Source organism: Lynx rufus, unplaced genomic scaffold (genome assembly GCF_022079265.1).
Source record: "Lynx rufus isolate CCGP_SWC_20201006 ecotype Redwood Valley unplaced genomic scaffold, mLynRuf1.p SCAF_2, whole genome shotgun sequence".
NCBI classification, from domain to species: domain Eukaryota; kingdom Metazoa; phylum Chordata; class Mammalia; order Carnivora; family Felidae; genus Lynx; species Lynx rufus.
In genome coordinates this window covers 194469409-194496539 of record NW_025814834.1, presented here as the reverse complement: position 1 = coordinate 194496539, position 27131 = coordinate 194469409, and the positions used below count along the sequence as shown (strand labels likewise).

Here is a 27131-nt window from a genome sequence, read left to right as displayed (position 1 = left end):
CAGTTTCCTCAGTTAGCCCTTCTTCAATGGTGCAGTACAGGTCCTAGCTGGGCAGGGTGGGGCTGGAGACGTGAATAATCTTGGTCCCGACCTTGAGGTTTCCTGTGTGTGGATAGAGCAGCCGGGCCTGGGCGGGGAAACCTGGGATTGGCTCTGTCTGTCCTTTCCCCTACTCCGCCCATCCCTTCCCCATCAGCCTCTGAGGAAATGTCCACTCCCTGGTCTCTTCTGAGGGAAGGACGTTCCAGACACCCCCTCCCTCACCCCATGACTGCTCGGTCTTTCTGGGCTGTGGCTTTCTCTGATGGAGATGTTCTGGCCTTGTGCCCTGTCTCCCTTCCTGGATAAGGGTCTCTCCTGGGAAGGGACGATGTGTCCTCAGATTGGACTTCCCACGGCCCTGGCTATGTGTCTCCCTTCAGACTGGGGCCTCCAGTGATGCGTGTGTCTTTCCACCAAGGCCCTCCAGAACAGGGGTGAGGCTGCCCCCTCTGATTGCTCTCCTGTCCATCTCAGAATGGGGGTACCCAAAGAACGAGTCTGTGTCTCCCCAGGTCGGGGCCCCCAGGGCCCTCCAGGGACATGAATTAGGTCTTCCCCCTCAGGAAACTCCTTGGGGGTGAGAAATTTCTCCTGTCACACTTGGAGATGGTCAAAGATAGAGGCCGTATCCTCCCCCTCAGTTTGGGGCTTTCCGGGGACAAGGGTTGTGACTTCCTGCTCAGATCTGGGCTCCCTGGAGTCAACTTGTGTCTCCTCCCTCACGCTTGGGCTTTTCTGGAATAGTCCTATTTATCCCTTCAGACTGGGGCTCTCAGGCTGGGCATTTGTAGCCTGCTCCACTGCCCCCCCCCCCATGCCCTGGCCAGGAGTTCGGTGCCAGGCAAGTAATTGAATTCCTGTACGTTAACAAGTCAATCATGGAGTCTTAATGAGTCCTGAGTAATCTCAGACATGCGTGTTAATTAAATAGCTGTCCTGGTTCTAATCCGCTGGAAGTTAATCATTGGGGAATTAGGAGGTGTCAGCTGGGGAACTTCATTAAGGTGGTGAGGGTGGGGTCTAGCCGGGGGAGGGAGAGAGCCAGGGGTGGAGTCAGGGAGGTGGGGGCACGACCTGTCCCGGGGGGCTCCACAGAGGGTGGGGGTGGAGGGGCACGTGGCAGCAGGGGTCCCAACCACCTCTGGGCATCAGGGTCGGGAGCATCCCCACCCTCAGTCTTCCCCAGCCCCTTGTGCCTGGGCAGAGCCCCTCCGCTCCCAGCCCGGTTCAGCGCAGCCCCTGCCCTGCCTTGGTCTCCAGTCCAGGAAAGCTCAGGAAGAGGTACAACATACAGAAAGTGCCAGGCACACAGTGGGGGTGAGCAGAGGCGCGCTCTGCAGATACAGGTTCTCTCCATCCTTCTGGTGTTTGCCCACTCACTCCCTCACCCTGCCTTTAACGCCCTCCACCCTCTTCTGTACCTGGGAGGCAGAACCTCTAGGGAGGTTCTGGCAAGGCCAGATCTAAAGAGATTTGTAACTTCCACTTTTGTTGCTTATAACACGCCCTCTTGGAAGCCAGGTGCTGTGTAAGAGGTCTGACTACCCCGAGGCCACCACGTTGTGAGGAAGCCCAAGCCAGGTGCACAGAACCGCGTTGGGGCACCAGACAGGTGAGCGAGATGTTGGGCTTTCCAGCCTGAGCCACTTGTCAGCTGGATGGAGCCAGCATGTGACCTCGGCTGAACGCATACAGGGCAGAAAAACCACCTAGGTGACTCCTGTCTGAATTCCCAGCCCACCGAGTTACAGACGTGATAGATGGTTGTTGTCTTAAACCATGACCTTTTGGGGTAGTTTGCTACGTGGCAAAACCGAAATGGTCACCAAATGTGTTAGTTTCTTAGGTCTGTCCTTACAAATGACCGCAAGCTTGGCGGCTGAAAACCACAGAAATTTATTCTCTCGTGATTCCGGAGGCCAGAAGTCCAAAATCAAGGCGTTGGCCGGATCGGTGCCCTCTGGAGGCTCCGAGGGAGAGTCCGTCCTGCACCCCTTATTTGTGCCTTGCAGCTGCCAGCAACCCCCCGGTGCTCCTTGGTTTGGGCTCACACGGCTTCAAGCGTCACTCCATCTCTACGTGCTGCCTTCTCTCCGTGAGTCTGTTTTCTCTTTTCTGTTCCTTCTGAGGGTAGTTGTTATTGGGGTTTAGGGCCCACCTCATCCAAGATGATCGTATCTTGAGATCCTCACCTTAATTAAGGTAATTAAGACCCTTATTTTAAGTGAGGTCACATGCTGAGGGTTTAGGTGGACATACTTTTGGGGGCTACAGTTCAACCCCCTACACTGGATAGCGTGGCCCACTGGGACTTCCACGAGGCCCATGCTGGTGGTCCCATCCGGGACATGCCAGCTGTAGCCAACAGTGATTCTCAGACCACTGCCAGCCTGCATTGTTGTCCTTGGCATTTTTCTTTCTTTTTTCTTTTTAGAAGAGGCTTTACGTTTATTTATTTATTTTTGAGAGAGAGGGACAAGAGAATCCCGAGCAGGCTCTGTGCTGACAGCACACAGCCCGGTGCGGGGCTCGAACCCACGAACTTGCGGGATCACGACCCGAGCTGAAACCAAGAGTCAGACGCTCAACCAACCGAACCACCCAGGTGCCCCTGTTCTTGGCATTTTTCTTCTCTCCCTTGGAGAGTGAGTCAGGGTGCCTTCTCTGGCTGTATCCACGCCATGGCCACACATGCTGACCCAAGCATAGGGCACTTCATTTCACAGGTAGTCACCAACGGTCCCCTTTCCCCACCGCCCACCTCTCCTTTGTGTTCCCATAGGACAGCATGAGGTTTTGTGGGAAAAGCTGTCTGCAATTCATATACCTGGAGATGGTGGCCTTCCCTGATGGCTGGGTTGCTCCAGAACGGCAAATGGGGGTCGTGGGATGAGATATAATCGCGACTTCTCTGAGTCCTCACAGTCCAGCTCTTTGAAGTCCGCCCCGGAGTCTGCTTGAGCTTTGCAGGATTAACCTCTCTCTCTTCCGGGCTCTCGCAGGGCTCTGGGGGAGCACCTATTACTGCTTATTTATTCTCTGCTCTTCTCCCATCAACTCTGAAGTCCTACCCCAGCCCTGAGCTGGGAGGCGACAGCTGGCTCGCTTCAGTTGGGAATTTCTTTTGCTGACTTCTGGTGTCTAGATGTTGGGAGGGACCCTTCCTTACTCCCAGCCAGATGGCAGAAGTGGCTATTTTGCCGGACCAGCTCACTATCTCAGAAGCTTCTAAAGCTGAGCCCTCATTCCGTAGGGCTTCCCCACTGGGTCTGGTCTACAGGCTTGACTGTATCTTTGTTTGGATTCGGTTTGTCCTGGTTGGTGGCCTCCGGGGCCATCAGCACTGTCTCCGGGTCCCGATCGCAGTCTGAGGTCTCCTTTCCCAAAGCCCTGGCATGCTCTGGATCTGTGAGAGGTCTGGGTCTACGTGAGGCGACAAATGTCTGAGGGGCTTTAGTGATGCCGATGGAGCTGAGGACTGTAAGCCCCTGGCCCCCGGTTTCTCGTGTCTTCCATCCCCCTCCCCCTCGCCACGTTTGCTCTGCCCTGTCTGCCCGCCTGTAGATCAGTGATAGGACAGCTGTCTGCTCCTCCCTGTTCCTGCCCCTCGCTCACCAGGGGAGTCCTTTTCCAGGAGCATCCCTCTGGGTGGCCAGCTCAGCCCAGAGCGGCTCCCCAGTGAACTTACCTGCTTGCTGTCCGTGGGGCAAGGAGATTCAGTCCTCTGATCTTTGTAGAAGAAATCTGCCTTTCAAGAGGCAGTCTAGAACAATGATAAAAGCCCAGACTTATCAGTGCCCGAAAAGCTGTGTTATTTGTTGCTTGTCCCCTTCAGATAATATAAACTCCCGGAGGGAAGGGTCTTTGTTTTGTTCGCCTCTGCATCCTGTAAGGGTGTCTGTTGCCTGGCTGTTAAGGGAAGGAATGAATAGCGTCTTATTTAAGCTTCACAATCACCCTTGAAAGTAGCCACTCTTTTTTTTTTTTTTTTTTTTTTAAGGGTTGTTCCCTTTTGAGAGAGTGCAAGTAGGGGAGCGGCAGAGGGAGAGGGGAACAGAGGATCCGAAGTAGGCTCTGCGCTGACAGCAGCAAGCCTGACGTGGGGCTCTGACGTCAGCAAGCCTGACGTGAACTCACGAACTGCGAGATCATGACCGGGGCTGAATTCGGACGCTCAGCTGACTGAGCCACCCAGGCACTCCTGGAAGTGGTTATGCTTAATGAACCCCATGTAGAAATAGGGAGACAGAGGCACAGGGATAGTAAGTAACTTGCTCATCAAGGTCACAGAAATGGTAAGTGGCTTAGCTGGTTCACAAACGCAGTAGTCTCACTCCAGAACCCTCGTTTTTACCACTTTTGTCCCCCAGTTTCCTGTTTGTACCTGACACAAGGGGGTGGGCTGGCCTCCTGCTGCTCTCTGCTGATAGGTCAGGGGCTGGCTGAGTGGCTACAAAGGGCAGAGTTTCTCATGGACGCCACTCCTGTGCCTCCCATGGACTTTGCAGGAAGAACCCACCTGGCTTCCAGCCTTCCTGGGGTCCACACGGCTCCAGGCGAGGAGCCCAGGATAAGTAAGCACTGGGGGTGGGTTGCCCTGCAGGTAAGAGGAGAGCTGTCACCAGCCCACTGCTCAACTCACTTGCCTGGCCTATCCCCTTGTCTTCATTATCCTGAGACATAATTCTTTCCTAAGAAAAGCCACACCTAGTGCAAATCATAGGTTCAATTCAGATTTCTCTGTTTATTTATTTATTAAAAAAATTTTTTTTAATGTTTATTTATTTTTGAGAAAGAGAGAGACAGAGCGTGAGCAGGGCAGGGGCAGAGAGAGACGGAGACACGGAATCCGAAGCAGGCTCCAGGCTCCGAGCTGTCAGCACAGAGCCTGACGCGGGGCTCGAACTCACAAACCATGAGATCATGACCTGAGCCGAAGTTGGAGGCTTAACCGACTGAGCCACCCAGGTGCTCCAGATTTCTCTCTTTTTTAAAAAGTTTTTTGTTTAGAGAGAGAGAGAGAAAGAGAGAAAGAGAGAGAGAGAACTGGGAAGGGGCAGAGAGGGAGGGAGAAAGAGAATCCCGAGCAGGCTCCACTCCACAGTGCAGAGCCTGATGCGGGGCTCGATCTCATGACCCTGAGATCGTGACCTGAGCCAAGATCAAGAATCAGACACTTAACCGACTGAACCACCCAGTTGCTTCCAATTTAGATTTCTCTTGCCAAAGGAAAGCCTTGTGACTTTTACCCCTTCTTACCTGTAGCTGACTTGACTAGTGTTTATGCAAATTGGGTTTGGACACACGGAAGACCACAGTTTCCAGCCTCCGTGCAGTGTGACATTTCTAGCCGATGCAGTGAGTGCAGGTAGCATGTGTCACTTCTGAGCTGAGGCATTTCAGAACCTGGGTGCTCACTCTTCTAATTCTGGGGTGACCCTGGAGGTCCTGTATTCCAGCTGGTGTAACTACAAGATGGCCGGGCCTCTCTCTGTCAGCCTGGGTCCCTGAAGTTCACTGTGCGAGGCAGAGACCCTTGTTTTGCTGACCCAGGTTGAGCCTGCAGTGTGGCCTGAAATAAATCTTTGTTGTCTTATATACCACTGTGATTTGGGGTTAATTTGTTACTGCAGCTTGGTCTAGCCTTTCCTGACTAATGCGCCGTTTCGGACCTATTTTGTATACCTTCAGAAATGGTGGCTCATAGCTCATTCTCTGCCCATGGGAGCGTGAATCGGTACAGCCTTTCTGGGAGACAATTTGGTAGTACACGTATATGAAAAGCCCTAAATAAATGTATTGTCTTTGACTCAGAAATTTTACTTCTAGGAATTTATCCTAAGGAAATAATTGGACAAGTTCAGAAAGTTGCGTGGATGAGAAGGATATTCATCACATAAAATGGTGAGAATTGGATCAGACTAAATATCCCACAACAGCAAATTGGTTAAATAAATTTTGATTCAGCTCTACAATAGAATACTATAGCTGCTGCCCGTGGCACAGATTTATTGGCACAGAAAGAGAGAGCCCCAGTCTATTATAGTGCAGTGTATGCATAATGTGAGCCCATCTTTGTAGAAAAAAAAAATATATATATATGTGCATGAAGAAAGTCTCCATGATAGTCAGCAAAAACTTAATGGAAATTTCTGGGCGTGGAATCCCAGGTGGTTTTATCTTTATTGTTTTTATTTTGCCTCTCTCTATTTGAATTTTTTCCTCAGTGATTTTGTATCGTGGGTACAATTAAAAATGAGAGGGGAGGAAAAAACGACTATGTGCTGTTGGACACGTTAGCCTCTAAGGGTCACGATTTCCTTATCTGTGAAACAGGCGCGACCATACTCACTTCGCTGGATTTGGGGAAGTTTCCGTGAGATCATGTGTTACGAAGCATCTGGCACCTGCTAGGCGTTCAAAATCCATAGCCGTTGTTCTCGGTTATCAGTGAACTAAGGAATCTTAGAGGTTGGTTTGTTTATTAATTAACCCTCCCGTCTATTTATTAATTCAATAAGCGTGGTCTGGAACATACTGTGTGCATGGCTGTGTGTGGATGAAGACAGTAGGGATGATGAGAATAGCGAACCCTTCTATGTGGTGCCGGGCACTATTGTAAGTACTTGGAGTTTATTCACTGTTTAAATCTACACCATAACTCTGTGAAGGGACACTATTCTTAGCCGTTTTATAGATTCTGAAACCGAGGCACAGAAAAGTCAAGTGACCTGCCTCACGTCACAGGCCCAGGAAGAGGCAGAGCCAGGCTCCAGAGTCATTGCTCAGCCTCCAGACTACATGCCTGAGGGACACAGGGAGTCCGCTGTGGGTTCCACCCTGCTCCCCAACTGGGAGCGCAGGGGCGAGGTGGGAGGTGCCTGCTGGGGGAGGAGCAGATCTCTCAGGGCTAATCCAGACACTAGAGGGTGGTTAGCAGGGTTAGGGGATTCCTATTATTCTGAAGCCCCTGGCCGAGCTGTGGCTCTCTGAACCCAAGCTCCCAGGAGACCCAGACTGAGGGCGACACCAATCTCCTGGTGAGCAAACAAGGCTCCCCACGGGCTGGATACTGGGCAAAGCACATTCACGCAGTATCTTATTTAATCCTCATGTCAACTCTGAAGGAGATGCTGTTTTGTAGAAGTGTATGCATAATGTGAGCCCATCCGAAGCTCGGCCAGGTGGAGGGACCTGCCCAGGGCCTCACGGCTAGCAAGTGAGGAGACCAGCTTCACACTAGGGTCCTGAGCTACTGTCTTAACCGCTTTGCTTAATATCCCCTTGCGTGGGGCTCCCCTGTCTCCTCTCCACCCGCAGTGGGGGTCCTGGGGACCCACAGGGGAGCTGGGAGACTTCCTCTATTAGGCACACCATTTGAAGATAATTGCTACTCCTCAGCTGCCATGGTTTTGCTGGGCCAAGGGACAACATCGTCACATCAGGGCAGAAGCAGGGGAGAGCTGGCAACGCCCAGGGCCAAATAGGCACACAGATGGGAGTAAGCTAGGGGAGGAAACTGGGAGGCTGGGGTAATCCCCCTCTACCCCCTTCATTTTACGGCTGAGGAAATGGGGACAGGGGGTACTTGTCCAGGGTCCTGCATGGGTACTTGAGCCCAGTCTTTCCTAAAGTAGGATCTACCGTTCCACCGCAGGGGGAATGAACTGAGGCTGTGGGTGAGGTGGGGGACCGTGGCCCCTCGGCCGAGACTGGAGGTCTGGGACTCCTCTGGGGAAGGAGAACCATCTAACATTCCTAGGAATCTCAAGCCCCAGGTGATCACTCCAGCCCTACAAGTGGGGGCTTTGTAAAAAAAAAACAAATCCCCTGACAGGTGCTCTGTGTGTGTCTGTCTGTCTTCCCTGCTTCACAGCAGGATCTCTGAAAGGCAGCGTGTGTCACCACCTCCTCCCTCCCCTCTTCTCTCCAACCCACCCAGTCTGTCCTTGTCTCCCACCAGCCTAGTGAAACAGCTCTTGTCAAGGTCCCAGGGGCCCCTACAGTGGCGATTCAGCAGTCACTTCTCAGGCCTCAGTGGCCCATTCTGTCTTCTCCTTGAAAGAAACACTCTCTGCATTCGGCTTCTGCCCCCAGGCACGGCACACCCAGGCTCTCCTTCCACCTCCCTGGCCCCCTGCTCTTCCCCATCTCCGGCCATTAGGAAGACGAAAGTCAGATTCTTCTATTTGGGGGGATTAGGTACACGTTTTCTTGGGTGTAGGAGGCTGGACCAAGTGATGGTTCATCCATATAGATACTCACTGAACAAACAAACAAAAATTAATTCCATCTTAAAAAGAACATCTTGACAGCCGCTGCCCTCAACCTCCAGGAGTCCTTCCCTCCCATGATGATATGCTGCTGGCAGCTTTGGAGAGGGAGGAGGAAGCCAAAACCCAAGAAGCCTCTAGGAAGCCACAGGAAGCCTCTAGAAGCCAGAAAAGACAGGGAAACATCTTTTCCCCTCAGAGCCTCCAGGAAAAATGCAATCCCGCTGTCACCTTGATTTTAGCCTAGTGAATTGAAACCCCTTTGGACTTCTGCCCTTCACGACTCTACGATAGTAAGTTTGCATTGTATTAAGCCACTAAGATTGTGGTAATTTGTTATAGCAGCCGTGGGACATTAATAATTTCTGTTGATATGATGAATTACACTGGTTTATTTTTGAATGTTAAACCAACTTTGTATTCCCGGGATAACCCTCACTTGGTCATTATATATAATCCATTTTATATATTGTCAGATTCAAGTTGCTACAATTTTGTTTAGCATTTTACTTCTATGTTCATGAGGGATATTGGTTTGTAGTTTTCTTATAATGTCTTTGGCTTTGTTATCAGAGTAATGCTGGCCTCACAGAATGAGTTGGAAAATATTCTTTCCTCTTTAATTTTCTGGAAGAGTTTTTGTTGAATTGGCATTATGGCTTCCTTAAATGTCTGCTAGAATTCTCCACTGAAATCATCTGGTCCTGTAGCGTTTTTTTTTTGTTGGAAGGTTTTTATATACAAATTCAATTTATTTAATGGATACAGGCTATTTAGGTTATGTTTCTTTTTGAGTGAACTTTGATCGTTTATGTCTCAAAGAATTTGCCTATTTCATCTAAGTTGTCAAATTTATTTTAAGAAAGCTGTTCATAATGTTCCCTTATTCCTTTTAATATTTGTGAAATATTATGGTGTCATCTCTCTCATTCCTGATACTGATAATTTGCATTTTCTCTCTTTTTTCCTTACTTGTCTATCTAGAGGTTTATCAATTTTACTGATTTCTTCAAAGAACCATGTTTTGGCTTCAATGGCTTTCTCTATTATTTTTCTGTTTTCTGTTTCATTGATTTCTGCTCTAATTTTTTAGTATTTCTTTTCTTCTGTTTACTTTGGGCTTAATTTGCTTTTCCCACCCTAATTTCTTTTCTTTTTCAAATTGAGGTATAATTGATGTATAACGTTATGTTAGTTTCAGGTATACAATAACATGATTGGTTATTTATATATATTGCAAAATGATTACCACAGTAAGTCTAGTTAACATCAGTCACCACAAATTGTTGTAAATTTATTCTTGGGATGAGAGCTTTTTAGATTCACTCTTAGCAACCTTCAAATATACAGTATTAGTAACATAACCAGGCTGTACATTACATCTCCAGGATTAATGTGTTTCATAGCTATAAGTTTATATCTTTTGTCCCCTATCACCCCATCCCCTTCCCTAGTTTCTTTAGGTGGAAGTTGAAGTCAGTGATTTGGGACCTTTTTTTCCTTAAAATTTTTTTTTAACATTTATTTATTTTTTGAGAGAGAGAGACAGAGATAGTGCGAGTGGGGAAGTGGCAGAGAGAGAGGGAGACACGGAATCCAAAGCAGGCTTCCTGATAGCTGATAGCTATCTGTGCTGATAGCTCAGAGCCTGACCTGAGGCTCGAACTCACGAACCGTGAGATCATGTCCGGAGCTGAAGTCGGACACTTAACCAACTGAGCCACCCAGGGGCCCCAAGACCTTTCTTCTTTTTTAATATTGGTATTTAGTGCTATATATTCCCTCCTAAGTATTGTCACAGAAGCATACCATGAATTTTGTGTTTTTATTTTGTGTTGTGTTTTCCTTTTCATTCGGTTCAAAATACTTTGTAATTTCCCTTTTGATTTCTTCTTTGAACCATGGGTTAGTAAGTAGGTTTTTTGTTTGTTTTTGTTTTTAGCTTCCAAGTATTTGGTGATTTTCCTCATATCTCTCTGTTATAGATTTCTAATTTAGTTCCATTGTGGTCAGAGACCATTCTTTGTATGACTTGAATCTTTTAAAATTTATTCAGACTTGATTTATGGCTCTATCTTTTAAAATATTCCATGAGTACTTAAAAATCATGTATATTCTGATGTTGAAGAGAGTGTTCTATAAATGTCAACTAGGTCAAGTTGTTTTAGAGTGTTGTTCAAATCTTCTATATCATAAATGCTTTCTGTCTACTTGTTCTATCAACTTTTGAGGGAAGAGTATGGAGGTCTTCAACAATAATTGTGGATTTGTCTATTAATCCTTACCATTATGTTTGTGCATCCCGTATTTTGAAACTCTGTTATTAGATGCACAAAGATTTTAGATTGTTATGTCTTCTGTATTAAGTGATATCTTTATCATTATGAAATGAATTTCTTTAAGATTTACTTTACCTGGTGATAGTTTTTGCTCTGATATCACTCTGGTATCTCTTTAAAAAAATTTTTTTTAATGTTTATTTTTGAGAGATAGAGAGAGAGAGGGAGAGGGAGAGAGACAGTAGGGTAGGGGCAGAGAGAGAGGGAGACAGAATCTGAAGCAGGCTCCAGGCTCTGGGCCGTCAGCACAGAGCCTGACATGGGGCTCAAACTCCTGAACCATGAGATCATGACCTGAGCCAAAGTCAGATGCTTAACTGACTGAGCCACCCAGGTGTCCCTACTTTGATATTTCTTTTGTTTAGTGTTAGCATGGCATAGCTTTTTTGGCATCCTTTTAACCCCTATGTGTCTTTATATTTAATGTGTCTTTTTTGAGACACATGGTTGGTTCTTGCTTTTCTATCCTGTCTGACAATCTCTGTCTTTTAATTGGGATGTTCGGATCATTTACATTTAATGTGATTATTGATATGGTTAGGTTTCAGTCTATCATCTTGTTATTTGTTTTATGTTTGTCTCATCTGTTCTTTGTTTCCTTTTTTATATTGTTTGGTTCTTTTGGGTTTTTTTAATGGTTCCAATTTATGTCTATTGTTGGTTTATTAGCTATAACTTGTAGTCATTATTTTAGGGTGTATAGTATGTATCTTTAACTTACAATCGTCTACAAATGGTATTGTGCTATTCAGGTGTGATATAAGACTTTTATGATAGCATGCTTCCATTTCCCATCTCTTAGCCATTTTTCTATTGCTGTCATACATTTTACTTATAGATGTTATAAACCTCATAGTATACATTGTTGTTTTGTTTAAATAGTCAATTATTTTATTTTATTTTTTTTTTTTCAACATTTTTATTTATTTTTGGGACAGAGAGAGACAGAGCTTGAACGGGGGAGGGGCAGAGAGAGGGAGACACAGAATCGGAAACAGGCTCCAGGCTCTGAGCCATCAGCCCAGAGCCCGACGCGGGGCTCGAACTCACAGACCGTGAGATCGTGACCTGGCTGAAGTCGGACGCTTAACCGACTGCGCCACCCAGGCGCCCCAAATAGTCAATTATTTTAAAAATTAGTTTAAATAATAATAAAACTAATATATTTACCTGTGTAGTTATCATTTCTGGTGTTTTTCATTCCTTGAATCCATATATCTATCTGGTATCATTTTCTTTCTGATGGAAGGGCTTTCTTTAACATTTATTATAGTGAAAGTCTGTTGTTGATGAGTTCTTTAAGCTTTTGTATGTCTGAAATAGTCTTAAATTTGTCTTTGTTTTGAAAGATATTTTTGCTGGGTTTGGACTTACAGATTAACTGCTGTTTCTGGAAAATGCCAAGGATGTCCCTGCATCAGGGAATACTTTCTCTTTCCATTGCCCGGAATGCTTCCCCCCCCCCCCACCCCAGACATTTCTCTGTCTCTTCATTGTGTCTCAGCTCAAATGTCCCCTCCTCATAGAGCCCTTCCATGACTATCTGATCTAAGATAGCAACTCTGTTGCTTCTCTTCTTACCATATTTTATTTTTCATTGTAAAACTTATCCTTACCTGACATTCTGCATTTTTATTTGTTTACGTGCTTATCATCCTTTCCTCAGGCTTCACGAGGGCGAGGACTTTGTTTTGGTCACTCTTGAGTTATCTACGCTTAGAACAGTGCCAGACATATTGTAGATGCTTAATGAAGCAGATTGAATGAATGAATGAATGAGTGCTCTTTTTGGTCATTAGATGCAATCTACTTGCTGTGTGACTGTAGACAAGTCCTGTTCCACCTCAGGGCATGTCCTTTTCTAGTGGGCAGTGGCTGAATGTCAGCTAACCCTCCCCGCTAACCTCCCGCACTGGGCACTGTGCCAAATGTGCCCTGGGTTTCTCCGCTCCCACCCTACCAGAGGGAGTAGGGCCAGATGTTTTCTATCCAGGGCTTGAGGGCACCAAGCTTTGTATTGTCATGATCACCACCAGGGGGCGCTGGATGCTTAGATTCTGGACCATTGGGCTCTGTGCCCTCGCTCCTCTTTGGGCTGGTAGAAGTCACTGTGAGTGACTGTTGATTAGGATCTCTGATGCAGGTGGTGTAAATGGACGTGGGGAATGGGAAGGCATTTCTAGGATCCCTGACTCCCAGGCTCAAGGTGTGGGGTTTCAGCTCTCGCTGTTCACCCTCCCGTGGCTCCCCACCCATCAACCGACCCCTTGAAATGATTCACCTGTGTCTTCCTGGAGACGGGAAGAAGTGGGCCCGCTAGGATGGAAACCGTGCAGGGTGCTTGGTGGCATCTTACATGTCCTGGACCCCCAAATCAGCTTGCGGCTTTGGACAAGTAAACCCTTTGGCATCACTGAGCAGGGTGACCCTGTTATCCTTGGGGTCCCTCAAAGAAGCTAGAAACCTGGCAAACCTGTTCCAGCTCTTTGGCTTCCTTTCTGGTGTTTTCCTTTGGTTGAGCTCTTCACTGCCCCTCCTCAGGTCATGGAAGAGCCCCGGCCTGCAGATTGTCCCTCAGACTCTGAGGCTCCCATTGTCTGTTCCCCCTCTCCCACTAGACTGGAGCCCCTTGTGGGCGGGACTGCAGATTGTCCCTCAGACTCTGAGAGCCAGGAGGAGTGGCGAGTTGCCTTCCGCGTGGAGAGGTTCACATGTACAGAGGCTCATTTAGTTCTCTTAAGAAGTGGGAATGTTTTTGCTACTGACCCATCGATGGGTGGGGAGACTGAGCCCCAGAGAGTAGGACGATCAGTCTGTGGTCGCATATCGGCATGTCGTATGCGTGGTTCTACTCACCTTCTGTGTTGGGTGTGTCCAGTGCCCCCTTGGGCCATTCTCTTTCCAGAGAGCTAGCTCCTTTAGCTGACGTAGCCTCTGAGCCTTTGCACTGCTGACTTTCCTCTGCCTGGAGTATCTTTCCCTCACCCCTTCAGGTGGCTGGTTCCTTCCTGTCATTTGGATGACAGGCCAGATGTCACCTCCTCAGAGAGACCTTCCCTGGCCACACCTCGTCCCTCATTATCTCGGCAGCTTGCTTTATTTCTTCTAGAGCACTCGTCACCATCTGAAATCAGCTGATACCCCGGTTTATGGTTCATGCTCCGTCTCCCCTGTCAGAATGCGGTTGTCAGCAGAGCAGGGACCTTGCCTGCCTTGTTCCCTGATGGGCCACGTCTCACACATGGCACACAGTCAGAGGCATCCCATGGGTGTTATTGAAGGAGTGAGTGAGGACGATGGAGAGTGGTCTGTCACCCATGCAGGTCTCCAGACAGTAGTGCAGAGTCACGCCGACCCTTCCCGGGAGGCCCCAGGCTCTGGAATCCTCTGTGGCCGTTGTGTCCGTTCCTCTCTGGGCTTCTTACTCCTTCATCGTCTCCCCCATGAGTAGCATACTCCTCAGACAGGAAGCGTGTTTGATTCACAAACCAAAGCCAAGATACGAGAGGAGGAAGGAGGGGAGCCATGGGCCTCGAGGGTGGGGTGTTCTAGAGCGGAGACCAAGGATTGCAGACATGCTCCATGCCTTTGATTTTCCAAATTCAGGCTAAGTGTGCAGATGGGGTTTCTGGCCGTGATGACAGCCCCGTGTGAGAACTCGAGTTCCCTGTTAGAGGACCAGTCTTGTCAGGAGGCTGCACAGGGCACCCTTCTCACCCTGTGTGTTCCTGGGATCCCTCCCAGAGCCTTGAGTACTTACCTGCATGACGGCCTGGTGACCGGATGGAGAGCAGACAATGCAACAGGAGAGGAGTCATGCTTTGGGCCAAGGAGACCTAACTTAGATAGGGTCCTGGCTCAGTGGCTTCCATGCTGTGTGACCTTGAGCAAGTGACTTTCTCTCTCTGAGCCAAGAAGAAATGAGCTCTGCTTTCTGGGATCAGTCATCCAGGCCCCGCCTTTTCTGTTGAGGTTCCTAGCCATCTTTTAATGTTCAGCATCAAGGGTACCTCTGGGAAAGCCACCCCACCCCCATCTGGGGAGTCAGGTTCTCTCCTTCCCCTGGACTTATCCTGTTCTGCCTATGTCAATAGCACGATGACATTGTCTGTTTAGATGTCTGTCCCCCTCTCCCACTAGACTGGAGCCCCTTGTGGGCGGGACTCAAACTTTGTTCATTTCTGCATCTGTCACGTGCAGCATGAGGACAGGCGCACCACAGGTACGGTAGTGATATCGAGTGAGTTGGGTCGAGACTGGGTTGATTTCTCCTCTCAAGGATCTCTGGGGCAAACTTGCCATCCACTGAGTTCAGAGAGCCCTGAACTCGTCCAGCACCCCCGGCCCTCCCCTTCCTCTTCAACGATGCTGTCCAGAGTGGAACAGTATCATCAGCGGTGACCCCTAACTTACCACGCGCCAGGCACGGTGCTGAACACTCACCTGAGTTATCTTATCTAATCCTCAAGGCCACACCGTGATTCGATTTTAAGCCCACTTTAGACACAAACATACTGAGGCTCAGAGAAGTCCAGTGACTTGCCTGAGGTCACACAACTCATAAGGGGCAAAACCCAGTGGTATGCTGGTCCATGCTTAACAACTGGCTCTCAAAAAGCCTGGATTTGAGGTGTTTGCCTCTTTCTGTGGTGCTCATACTCCCACAGAATTTCAAGCCCCCAACATGACATCCCTGAACTTGAACTTGGGAAGACATGCTCACAATTGGCTCTTGTGGGTGGGGACGAGCCAGCTTCAGCACACGGTGGGGCAAAGCTGAGATTCAAACCCAGGCCTCTTTGGTGCTGACCAATTAGCATTCGAGATTCCTAAGATTTGGTATTCAGTGAAAAAAAGCAAGGTGTATATATACATCCACACAAAAGAATATACATGTACGTATATACGCATTATGTATGTGCGGGTGTGTTTGCTTGTGTGTGTGGATCTTGAAGGATTTGCTAGAAACTGATAACACCCCTGTGTGTTTTTTTTTCCAGGGAGGGGAACCGTGTGGCTGGGAGATGGCGGGGGTGGGGGCTGGGGAGAGGTTTACTCAGGGTGTCCTTTCTACTTTTTGAATTTTGAACCATGCGAGTGTATTAACTATTAAAAAAAAATGAACAAACAAACAACAAATCCCGACAGCCAACCTACTGCGGACGGATGCTGGGCCTGTAGCTCTTTGCGAGGCCGGTGGCCGGTCTGCGGGCCAGGAGCTGGGCGGGGCGTGCTGAGTGGCTTGGTTGGGGCTGGTGTTTTGGCAGAGGGGGACAGATAGGGAGGCCCCGTCTTCCCACAGCATGAGGAACAGGTGTACTTGTTTCAATTCTCATCCATGCGGTTTGGTCACTGAGACTATGGCACTGCACTGTAAACTCAATTAGAAATTTAACAAACCTTATAAATCCTCCCCAGCCTGAGCCTTGTAAATCTCCAGAGCAGGGCCAGCTTAGCACTTATCCATCTCTGGCTTAATGACCTCCCCAGCCCGGCCTGAGAGTGATTCAGGGCCAGTGACAGGTCTAATTAGTGAGCACAAAGTGTAGCTGTGGGCAGGCCGGCAAGGTGAGGAGGAAGAGGGAGCCTGGTCCTTGCCCGGGGGCATTAGGAAAGTGAGTCCTGACCCTCCCTTGTCCAGTCTGGACCTCGTGGCTCTGGCACACAGGAGGAGAGGCAGAGAGGGGTGGCAGGTGCCTGACTGACTTTCCTAGTTCATGTCGCCCTGCTGGTGGTGAGTCTCACTCGGGGATGGCTGTTGAAGGCACGCCACTGGTACCGAGATTGCGTCGAGGGCCACGTGGGAGCCAAGAAGTCTCCTAGCCAGGCAAATCTGTGGGCAGATTTGAGGCTGTGTTGATAGCCAGTGTGGTGGGTGTGGGAGAGTTTCGAGGGTGGGTTCTGATCTTCCAGTGCCTCGGGGAATTATACTCCAGAGCAATTCATGTGAGATCACAGGGAGTCCAGACAGCCCCATTTTTAAGAGTGAAGGGTTCAGCTTTAGTGAGAAGATAGCTGACTATCCTTGTGAGGTAGTGAGCTCCTCGTCAGTGGATAGACAGCCCAGGATCCTCTGCTATTTTTTTTTTTTTTAAGAGTTCAGCTTTTTATTGAACAGGTTACGGGAGAGGTGTGGTCCAAAAGACCAAAACGTGTGTCATCACCAGACTCGTCCGATTCTTCTTTCTTTGCTTCCACTTTCTTCTCCGCAGGGGCAGCCCCGGAGGGGGAAGCGGGATCTCCTGCTGGGGTGGCTCCTCCAGCCCCTACCTCGTAGATGAGGCTCCAGATGTTGACATTGGCCAGGGCCTTTGCAAACAAGTTCCTCCAGAAAGGTCCCACATTTACACCCGCTGCTTTAAGGAGGGCATTGGTCTTATCCTCTGTGACTGTGACCTCATCGTTGTGCAGGATGAGGGCCGGGCCTGAGTAGATGCAGGCAGGCGAGCTCTGAGCCGGAGACCTTGGTGCCGGGGAGTGCTGAGTGGGCTCTCCTGGGCGGGTGCTCCTCACTGGTGGATAAAGCGAGGGCCCCACCCCAACGCGACCTTAGCTTCCTTGGAAGGACCGAGCACCTCAGCGGCAGCTGGGAAGAAGGGCCAGGATCCTCTACTATTAACCCCAGCTGTGTGTCGGGCCTTTTATACATCATCTGATGTGATCTGCAGGCCCCCATCTTACAGGTGAGGAAACTGATGTTCAGGGAGGTTATGTGACATGTGCCAGGTCATTCCGAACGAGGATTTGGATGCTGGCCTGCCTGGCTTCAGAACCCGTGGCCCCTGGCTCCCCCTCCACACTTCTCTCTATCTCTGCTGAAGATGCGCCCTTCAGGCTGGGCACAAAATGATTTAAGGCCCCACAGCCAAGAGCCACGATCTCCTGGCCGCAGGGGCTGCCTTCGACAGGCTGTTGCACCGTGTTCCGCGCCAGGGTGGGAAGACGTGGGTCCTCTCTCTCTGCAATCTTTCCCTCCTCTCCTGCACTCATTCTGAGGCCTCATTTTCCTGTCTTCTCCCAGCCTCCCTCTGGCCTCTCTCTGGCCCTGATCCCAGCTCCCACTGGGTTATTCACCAGGAATTTGGGGGTGGGGTAGGTCTCAGCTCCCCCTCCTACCAGTCACCTCCACTGCTTGGATGTAGGAGGCAGAGCTGATAAGGCTGCCTGGGGAGATGGATGCCGGCTCTGGTCCCCGCCGGCCCTCTGACCCCCTCCCTGCCCTCGACCCCCCCGGAGCAGTCACCAGGAGGAGGCCCGGGTAATTGGTTCCATCCAAGACTCATCCTCAGTGGCGCGAAAGGGAAAGTTATAAATATTTTTACCTATAACTCATGACGAATAAAAATTTAATTACACTGAAAAATTTAAATTTCATAAGAAATAAATATTAATTCTGAAGAGTGACTTCTGTGGGAAGTTAACTTTCAAATGTCGTCAGTCTGCAGGTGCCTGGGGTCTGGGGGGGGGAGGAGGAGGCCCCCAGTTCTGGCTCCTGGTTTGGAGTGGGGGTCTCCCCTCCTGAGACTGAGGGTTCAAAGACTCAGATCTCCACCCAGGGAAGAGTCCGCCCTCAGCTCGCTCCCTCTCTCCGACGATAATTGCTTACCTACCACGTCGAGAGATTTTTCTAGGTGCAGCGAAACTGCGGGAAAGGACACACATTGTTCTTGCCCCGGGTCACGTGGAGGCAGACGTTAAATGAATAATCACCAGCTACAGCCCCGTCGGTAGCCCTCTGCTGGGCACAAATCCCTGCTTGGTTTTATTATTATTGTTATTTTACTTTTGAAAAATTCAAGGCTAACACACACCTAGAAAGATGCATAACAAACACATAAGCATGCAGGGCAGGGAGGAATGACAGCGTAGGGGAAGGCACGTGGCCCGGGTCAAGGAAGCTAGTGTGGGCTCCCACGCTAGACGCTTGAGGGAGGGAGAGGCCCTGCCTTGAGGACCTTCACAGACCATTTGATGGATGGCTCCGGCTGCCTGGCCAGGGAGAAGGCGATTGGGGGTAAGGTGGCCTAATATTAGTAACAACATCTCAATACATACTGGCGGTTTATCATGTGCCAGGCGTGATTCTAGGCCCTTGATGGGTATTAGCTCATTTCACCCTGACAGAACCCCACAAGGAGAAAACAGAAACACAGAGAGGTTAATTAACAAGTCCAAAGTCATAGCTGGTGGAAGGCATGGCCGGGTTACGCTTGAGTCCCCTGGCTTAGAGACTTCTCTGAGTTTCTCTGAAGTGGGACAGCCCAGGTCTTGGCCACAGGTGCCTGGCTTCCAGTGCCCTCTGGAACCTCTACAAACGCGCTCGTGTTTCACATCTGCTGTGTGGCCTCAGTCAAGCCTCTCAGCCTCTCTGAGTTTCAAGTTCCTCTTTCGCGACCCAAGGATTAAAAATCCCCACTCTGTGCCTCTGCGGGTTCGTACGGGGCTGGAAAGTGGTGTTGTAATTCTGGTCACAGTGACAAAGCTGATTCTAGCCGCGAGCCACTCTGGCCCATGTGCTGGTGGGGATACTGCAAACCACCTCCCTGTGAGGCAGGTCTTATTCCCATCTGATGCTGGGGACACTGACATCTCAGGAGGAGACTGAGGAAGGCGAGGTGATTAGAGAAGCTGCCTGTGGGCAGTGGTGGGGGTGGTGGGGTATTGTTCCAGGCAAGGGAGTTGAGGGCAGGATTTGGGACCTGCTCCAGGAGGTCTCTGACATGAGCAGAGGCAAGGAGAACGATGTGTGCATGTTGTGTTGGGGGAAGGGGAGGGCAGGCCGGGTTCTGAGCTGCCCACCTCAGCTGCTTCCCCATTCCACAGATGCTAAAGTTGAGGCCACCCTGAGCTGGGGCTACGGAGCTGGGTCTGGGTCTGGGTTGCACCTGGGTAGAGGAGGGGGGCAGTGGGGGTAGGATCTTGGACTTGGGCCTGGCAAACAAAGTCCTTGGCTCTTGAACCCTAGACCAAGGCTGAAGGGGGTGGCTGGGCCTGGTGCCAGCTTGGGGCGGTGCAGTGGGGCCCTGAGGGCCTTGTCCCGCAGCCGTCAGTGATATGGTGGGCTGGAACCGCCATGGCTCACATGTGAGAGAGCCCAGAGGAGGCTGGGGCCCCGAGTCTAATTTGCCCCTTTATGACCCTCCATGGAGGTAGGTGACAGACACTTACAGCTCTCCAGGGACTAAACAGACCAGGTCCCCCTTAGTATTGGGAAATACTCTGAGCCCTTATTTGGCTGGCCCGGGACCCCGAATGGGGGTACTTTAGGAGGGAGGTGGGGAATCCACCCTGTGTGGCAAAAACTCAGGAATGCTTCACCCTTTCCCCCAGGCCCAGACACACGTGTACAGATATTTACATATTCAGACATGGACGTGCACGCTGACACGCGTGTGCACATAGCTGTGTGTGCTCGTGCAGACTCGCATACACACGGGTGCTGGTACACAGGCGCCCACACAACCACAGATAGATTCCCGGGTATCCGTGGATCTCCGGGTGCCCCCTCCCGACAGCATTCCGCTGATGGAATGCTGTAATATTTTTCTATTAAATGTTGCATTTGTTGTGCCTTTTAGTAGCTCCCCTCATTAAAAATGATATTATCCCCATAAATAAGCTGGCTCCTGAGAAGAGTGCCCGACTCCATTTCTCTTCCTAATTGAGACACTTAGCTTTGATTTGCTCGTTGGCACGTACCGAGCGGATTAATTTTCAATTAATGCTCGTGGGCGGGTGGCTGCAGGCAGTGTGGGCTTGCAGCCCAGTGGCCTGGGAGCAGGGACAGGTGGGAAGGAGCAGGGGCAGGAGGACCCAGAGAGGGTATCTTTATGTTTCCTGGCCGTGTGAAAGAGAGCACTGGGGACTCCTGGAGCTTCGTGGTTTTGTTCTTTGTGGGAGAGTGGGCCCTGGAGGACCCTCTCTGGTGGGAAGCACCCTCTTCCCTTACTAAGCGCTATGGGCTCAAAGTTTATGTCTCCTCCCCCCCAACCCCCTCCCACCCATTCCTATGTTGAAGCCCTAACTCCCCATGTGATGGCATTTGGAGATGGGTCCTGCTCATCCTCAGAGACCTACCCCTGGTCATTGACTTTCTAGGCAAACGCTGGGGAGGTGTTAGGGCTCCAAGGGTAAGTGGGTAGACAGGCCAGCTGACCTGGGTTCAAATCCTGGTTCTTCTGGTTAGCTCATGACCCGATCAGGTTATTCTATCTCCCTAGGCCTCAGTTTCCTCTGTAAACAAGGGTGATAATAAGAGTACTTATTTCTTTTTTTTATTAAAAAAATTATTTATTTTTGAGAGAGACAGAGGCAGGGCATGAGCGGGAGAGGGGCAGAGAGAGAGGGAGACACAGAATCTGAAACAGGCTCCGGGCCCTGAGCTGTCAGCACAGAGCCTGATGCGGGGCTCAAACTCATGATCTGCGGGATCGTGACCTGAGCGGAAGTTGGCCGCTCAACTGACTGAGCCACCGGGGCGCCCCAAGAGTACTTAGTTCATAGGGGTTGTTAAAAAAAAAAATTCGACCGAGTAAATTTGAGCATCTCATTGGCTCTGTTAAGTGATTCATGAATTAGGAAAGGATTGTTTCAGGCAAGGTCACCTGCACTTAGGTGGAAGAAGGGCAAGGGGTCTCATTAAGTGGATTACTTCATCTTTGGGGGGTGGAGAGGGCCTATGTATGTGGAGATTGCCTCCTTGGTGCTGATCACAAAATTCCCAACTGACTGGTTAAGCCTTACATTTCTGGGAGAGGCTGAAACCGCGATTATGTTAGATATTAAGCCCCAGGTTTGATGGCTTGGCCTATGTGATGCCATTTTAAGCCTGTGGTTTTCTTTTCCTCTTTTTTTTTTTTTAATTAAAGATTTTATTTTTAAGCAATCTCTACACCCAACATGGGGCTCGAACTCACAACCCCGAGATCAAGAGTCACATGCTCCACCAACTGAGCCAGCCAGGCGCCCCAAGCCTGTGGCTTTCTTTTCAACAGGGTGTTGTGCCAATTAGATGAGAGAAAGCATTTATACTTGGCACTCAAAGTATGGTGCCTAGACTGGAAGCATCAGTATCTCCTGGGTGCTTATTAGAAATGCAGAATCTCAGGCCCCACCCCAGACCCGCTGCACTCGAATCGGCATTTCAGCACGATGCCCAGAGGTCCCTTGGTGCCCAGCCAAGTTTGAGAGGCTCCGATTTAGCATGACTCTTGGCACAAAGTAAGCACTTCCAAGTGACAGTCGTCATGATTATTAGTCTAATAAGAATCCCTTACACGAAGGCAGATTCTGGTGCCGGAGAGAAGCCCTGGGGCTCACATTCTGGCTCTGTGGATGCGCAGTGGGTGCCCACTTCAGCTTTGGCACTGGCCTCACGGGTCTCCACCTGTAAACGCGGAGACCAGGACGCCACCTCCCGGAACAGATCGGAGAGCTCAATGAGATTAAGCAGAAGGTAGCTCCGGGAGTTGTGCAAGGTGATTCTGAGATTGCGAAGCTCTAAAAGCATTTTTGCGCATGTTTTATTTACTCTTCCTTTGTCCTTTAATTTACTCTTCCATTGTTCGCATTTTAAACGTGAGCCATGGAGGCATTTCAAACCAAGTGATGAGTCCAAGCTCATTTGGTGAGTCAGCCGCACAACTGGGTCTGGTCCCAGGACTGGTGGCCGTGAGCAGCGCCAGACCTCAGGGAGCTCCTAGAGCAGTGGGATCAGGCCACGGCCCCTCCCTCCAGCCACTGAAACCCTCCGGGTGCCTATCTCTCCCTGGATTGTGCTGTTGGCCGGTTTCTCCTTTTTTGTGTGTGTTGGGAGTGGAGGTGGCTGCAGATCGGGGAGGGTGGGTGACAGGAAAGATGGGGCAGCTCTGGGATCTGACGGTTAATTAAAATGTCCTCATGGGTGATCAATCCACAGTCAATGGCTTGAATCCACAATGACCCAGCTTCTTTCTGGCTGAGCACGTGGCCTTCCTGGTGGTGCTGGCAGGAGGCCCTGCTGTCTTCCTCCTGGTCCTTGGAGGCCCGGGACAGGATGTGCTGTCGATGCGGCCTCCAAAATATTCCCATCTTGTTTCCATAATAGCTTCTGTCACTGCTCTTGACAGGCCAGCCATTAAGTCTTTGGCAAAATTGTAAGAATTATTAACATATGAGGTTTTATATTATTTGACAGCTGTCGGCTCCTTTGGAATCCACATCACCCTGTCCCCTCTCTCCCCTCCCATCCTCTCCCTTGGCATCACCCCTCTTGGCCCAGAAGGATGGGAGGGGCCTCCCAATCACTGGGGAACCAGGGGGAGACAAGCCCATGTCAAACTTCACTCACGATCGCTCCTGCGCATCTGTGGGATGTTCCCTGGGGTCTCGCACACCACATCTCTCGCCCTAACCTGGATCATTCCTCAGCATGGACCCTCCTCATCCACACCCCTGGCTTCGATGACTTCAGTGACGACTCGCCACCCTCTACTTACCTCCCAACTGTGCCCCAGACCCAAGTGCCCATCTGTTTCCTGGACATCTCCCTGACGCTTCAAAGACTGCATCCTGGCTCTGCCCCTTGACTTTTCCATTTAGGTCCTTCCTCCACCATCCACCTGTCTTCTAGGCCAGAAATCTGAGGGTCACCCCAGTCTCTTCTGCCTCCCACACCCTCACAAGTTTCAGATCTCCGAGCCCTGTCCATTCTGCTTCCTAAAGGCCTCTTGACTCTCCCCTCCCCTCCCTTTGCCCTTGTCTGGGTCTTGGCCTCTGCTCCTGGGCCACCATACCTGCTTCCTCGCTGGTCGGTGCCCAGACCCCTCGGGCTTTCCGGGTAGCGCATGCCTGCCCTGCTTCCAAAAGCTCGCAGTGTTTCCCTGGAGCCCTCCCTGCTTTTCAGGTCCCCTCTTGGTCGGTTGCTGAGGGGAGTTGCTGCATAAATGCCCCCGCTCCTTCCCCTGTGGGTGGGATAATTGAGGTCCAGGGTCTACGCAGGTCCCCGAGGTCACCAGAATGAAGCTCCACTGTAGTAACTGGCTTGCTGAAGGCACACGTCTCATCATCCTCCCTCCCCTGCCTCCCTCCCCAACTCCCCTGCTGGGTTTCTGGGATGCCTCCCAAAGAAACTGCTTGCACTCAAATCCTTGTCTCAGAGTTGGCTTCTAGGGAGCCCAAACCAAGACGGGACTCATGATTTGTCCATCCTGCACATCCCAGGGTGACCCTTGGGCTATGCACATCTGATTCTTTCTCTCCCTCCTTAGGATTACGCGCTGTGGCTTTTATTCCTCCACACTGCTGCAGCGAAAGGAGGTCTTTGGAAACCTGAACGTATACAGCATTTGGGGACTGCTGCTTACGTTTCCAAAGCAGTTGCCACAGGCTTCAGATAGTATGCTTTTTTGGTGCCATCATTAGATAAAGTTATGCTTTTACACAGCTATTAAATAATACAGATAGAGGGCCATCAGTGTTAAAGAGAACCACGTTCTCAAATATCGAAATAACATCACGAAGCTATCCTTACTAAAACTTGAGTTGGTTAGCGCAAGAATTAACCGGGTAACAGAGATGGGCAAAGTCGGTTCCTCCTAAATGCTAAACGTGGCATTTCAAATTAGTGTAGACACGGAGGCAGAGAATTAGTTAATCGTGGGGGGAAAACGCAGACACCTACTTCATGCAAATTCCCGATAGATAGAAATGTGAATATAAAAAAAATGAAATCATGAGAGATCTAGAGGAAACAAAGGCGATCATCTCCAGATGCGGTGGGCCTTCCCAGGGAGACAAGGGAAGAAGCCACAGGCAGGATGGTGAGAACCGCTGGGATGAACAAAGAATCCCGAAGTCAAAAAGCAGACCAGGTGGGAAACTCTACTGGCAGCATGCACTATAGAAGGAAAAGAAGAAATTGAGTAGGGTTTGGTCGAATCAATCTCCATTTTTGTTTGCTCCTGACACCTAGTTTAAAAAAAAAAAAAAGTCAGCCAGAGCTGGAACAAATCCTGGAAAGGTGAACCTTTGGTCGTCCGCTCATGAAAGCGCTTACCCTGGCGATCAGGAAGTTCTTCCTGGTGTTCACCCTGCATCCTTCTTGCTTCGGTGGGAGCTTTTCTATGCTTTAGGCCTCAGGGGAGAGGAAGGGCCTTTTCTTGAAGTGACTCCGGATACTATTGTGGTTCCCAGGGCATCCAGGCCAAGAGGCTTCGGGAATTCATGCCGTGCCACACACCAGGTCTGGGAGGTTCCGGCTTCTTAGAGCTTCTCCTGGGTCTTCATCCTGGATCCAGAGCTGGCCTTCCCCTCACGCTGGCTTCCTCCCTGTCCCCAGCTCCTTCCGGAGCCCACTGGGATCCTACCTGGAGCTCGTCCCGAGACCCATTGCGAACCGCATCTGGATTCCGGTCTTGAGCCATCTCTGACCCCCAGCGCACCCATCCGGGGCTGTGGCTGGAGCCCCCGTGGCCACATCCTGTCGGGCTGAGCTGCTGCTCTGAGCCAGGCCGGCCGTGCAGGGAACAGATGGGCTCCCCGTGGACGTGGCAGCGGCACAGAAGTTAATCCACTTTTATCTCGTTATGGTGACAGCCACCCTGTTAAATGGAATGGACTATCGATTCGGGGCTCACTTCCAGCCCGAGGATTTTCCATCACAGGCCTGAGTAGAATAGGAGAAAAGCAACACTTATTAACTCGGATGCCAGTCAGGGGAGCTGGGGGTGGGGGGGGGGGGTAGGGGTTGGGCAGGCGCAGGCGCGAGGGGTGCCGGGGATCGGGGCTCAGACCTGGGGTGTGGGGGAGCCCCTCCTCGCCTCCTCCCTCAAGGAGGACGGGGAGACGAGGGACGGGTGTGTGCAATGCTGATACGTACACGCACGCTCGTGCAACACTGACACACATATGCACCCGCCGTGGACACATGCCTGCACACGTACCCATCATCGACACACATATAGTCCAAGTGTTGACACACAGAAATGCACAGTCCTGACTTACATAAATAAACACTCCCTGCCGACACACATATGCACAACCCTGGCACAGGCTTCCGCGATGCTGGTAGATACACATCCATACGCATGCTGACACATATTCTGATACATTCTTTTTTTTTTAATTTTTTTAAAACATTTATTTATTTTTGAGACAGAGAGAGACAAAGCATGAACAGGGGAGGGTCAGAGAGACAGGGAGACACAGAATCTGAAGCAGGCTCCAGGCTCCGAGCGGTCAGCACAGAGCCCGACGCAGGGCTCGAACTCACAGACCGCGAGATCATGACCTGAGCTGAAGTCGGCCGCTTTACCGACTGAGCCACCCAGGTGCCCCGATACATTCTTTTAAAAGAAAATTTTTTTAATGTTTATTTATTTTTTTGAGAGAGACAGAGACAGAGCTTGAGTGGGGGAGGGGCAGAGAGAGAGGGAGACACGGAATCTGAAGCAGGCTCCAGGCCCTGAGCTGTCAGCCCAGAGCCCGACACGGGGCTTGAACCATGAACAGAAGCAAGTGGCTTCCCATGAACGCGGGGCTTGAACCCACGAACGGAAGCGAGATCGTGACCTGAATGGAAGTCAGTGGCTTAACCGACTGAGCCCCCCCAAGTGCCCCTGTACTGATACATTCTTGCTCATGGTGTTGACACACGCCCAACACTGATACTCACACAAACGCTGGCTCGCTGACCCACATTCTACAGACACACCCACTACCAACCAGCAGTCACATCCAAGGGACACATACGTGCCCTGCTGGTAGCCTGATACAGACAGAAACACAGTGGCGGTGCTGGCGTAAATATCGTCTCCCACTGACACACAAATTAACGACGCACATGTATATGACACGTATACACCTATACACAATATTCACACATACACACACTCACACTCATGAGTTCGCTGACGGTTCTCTTTGTTGAGGCCCCTGGTCATTATGGAACACTTTTCCAGCTATTGTTTTGATCAGGTGCTGGGCTGAATGGTAGAGTGAGACCTGGTGCCCGCCCTCAGGCAGCTTTGCCTGGAGCAGGGAGATGTACACACAAACAGACCACACAACACCCATAGTAATTACAGCTGCCTCATATATAGTACTTGTATATGGCCCTTACCGTGGTAAGCACTTTACATATATAAACTTAAAGTGTTTATAACAGCCTTTGGAGGTAGGACTGTTATTAGCCTCAGGTTTATGAGGGACTTGGGCACAGAGAGGCTAAGTGACATGCCCGAGGTCACACAGCTCTGGAGCAGTAGAGCTGGGATTTGAACTCAGGCCATCAGGCTCTCAAGCATGTGTAACCTGTGTGTGTGTATTGTTTCCTTGCATCCGAATCTGACCAAAAAAAAGCCCCCCAAACCGAAACATGGGCCACCCCCATCGTAGACCCAGACCTATCTGCACACAGTCACACACCCACGGTACCATCATGGCCCATTTGGAATGACCCGCACGCACCTCCTGGGAAGGCTGCATGCGGGGAGGGTGC

General features: G+C 50.3%; 1 protein-coding gene and 1 long non-coding RNA gene across 2 annotated transcripts; one reads left to right on the top strand and one right to left on the bottom strand.

Moving 5' to 3' along the window:
• The first annotated feature begins 1375 nt into the window (after positions 1-1375).
• Positions 1376-8836, top strand: LOC124515700 (uncharacterized). Its single transcript, XR_006962866.1, has 5 exons — positions 1376-1654; positions 1881-2137; positions 5872-5946; positions 6379-6513; positions 8378-8836. It is a non-coding gene; the product is annotated as an uncharacterized LOC124515700 (long non-coding RNA).
• A 7528-nt stretch (positions 8837-16364) lies between these two features.
• Positions 16365-25056, bottom strand: LOC124514371 (60S acidic ribosomal protein P1-like). The gene is made up of 3 exons (XM_047082365.1): positions 25000-25056; positions 16778-17104; positions 16365-16487 (listed from the first exon to the last, which is right to left on the bottom strand). Exons 1-3 carry the CDS (start codon positions 25054-25056, stop codon positions 16365-16367), a joined length of 507 nt encoding a protein of 168 aa, XP_046938321.1.
• Between the last annotated feature and the right edge of the window lie 2075 nt (positions 25057-27131).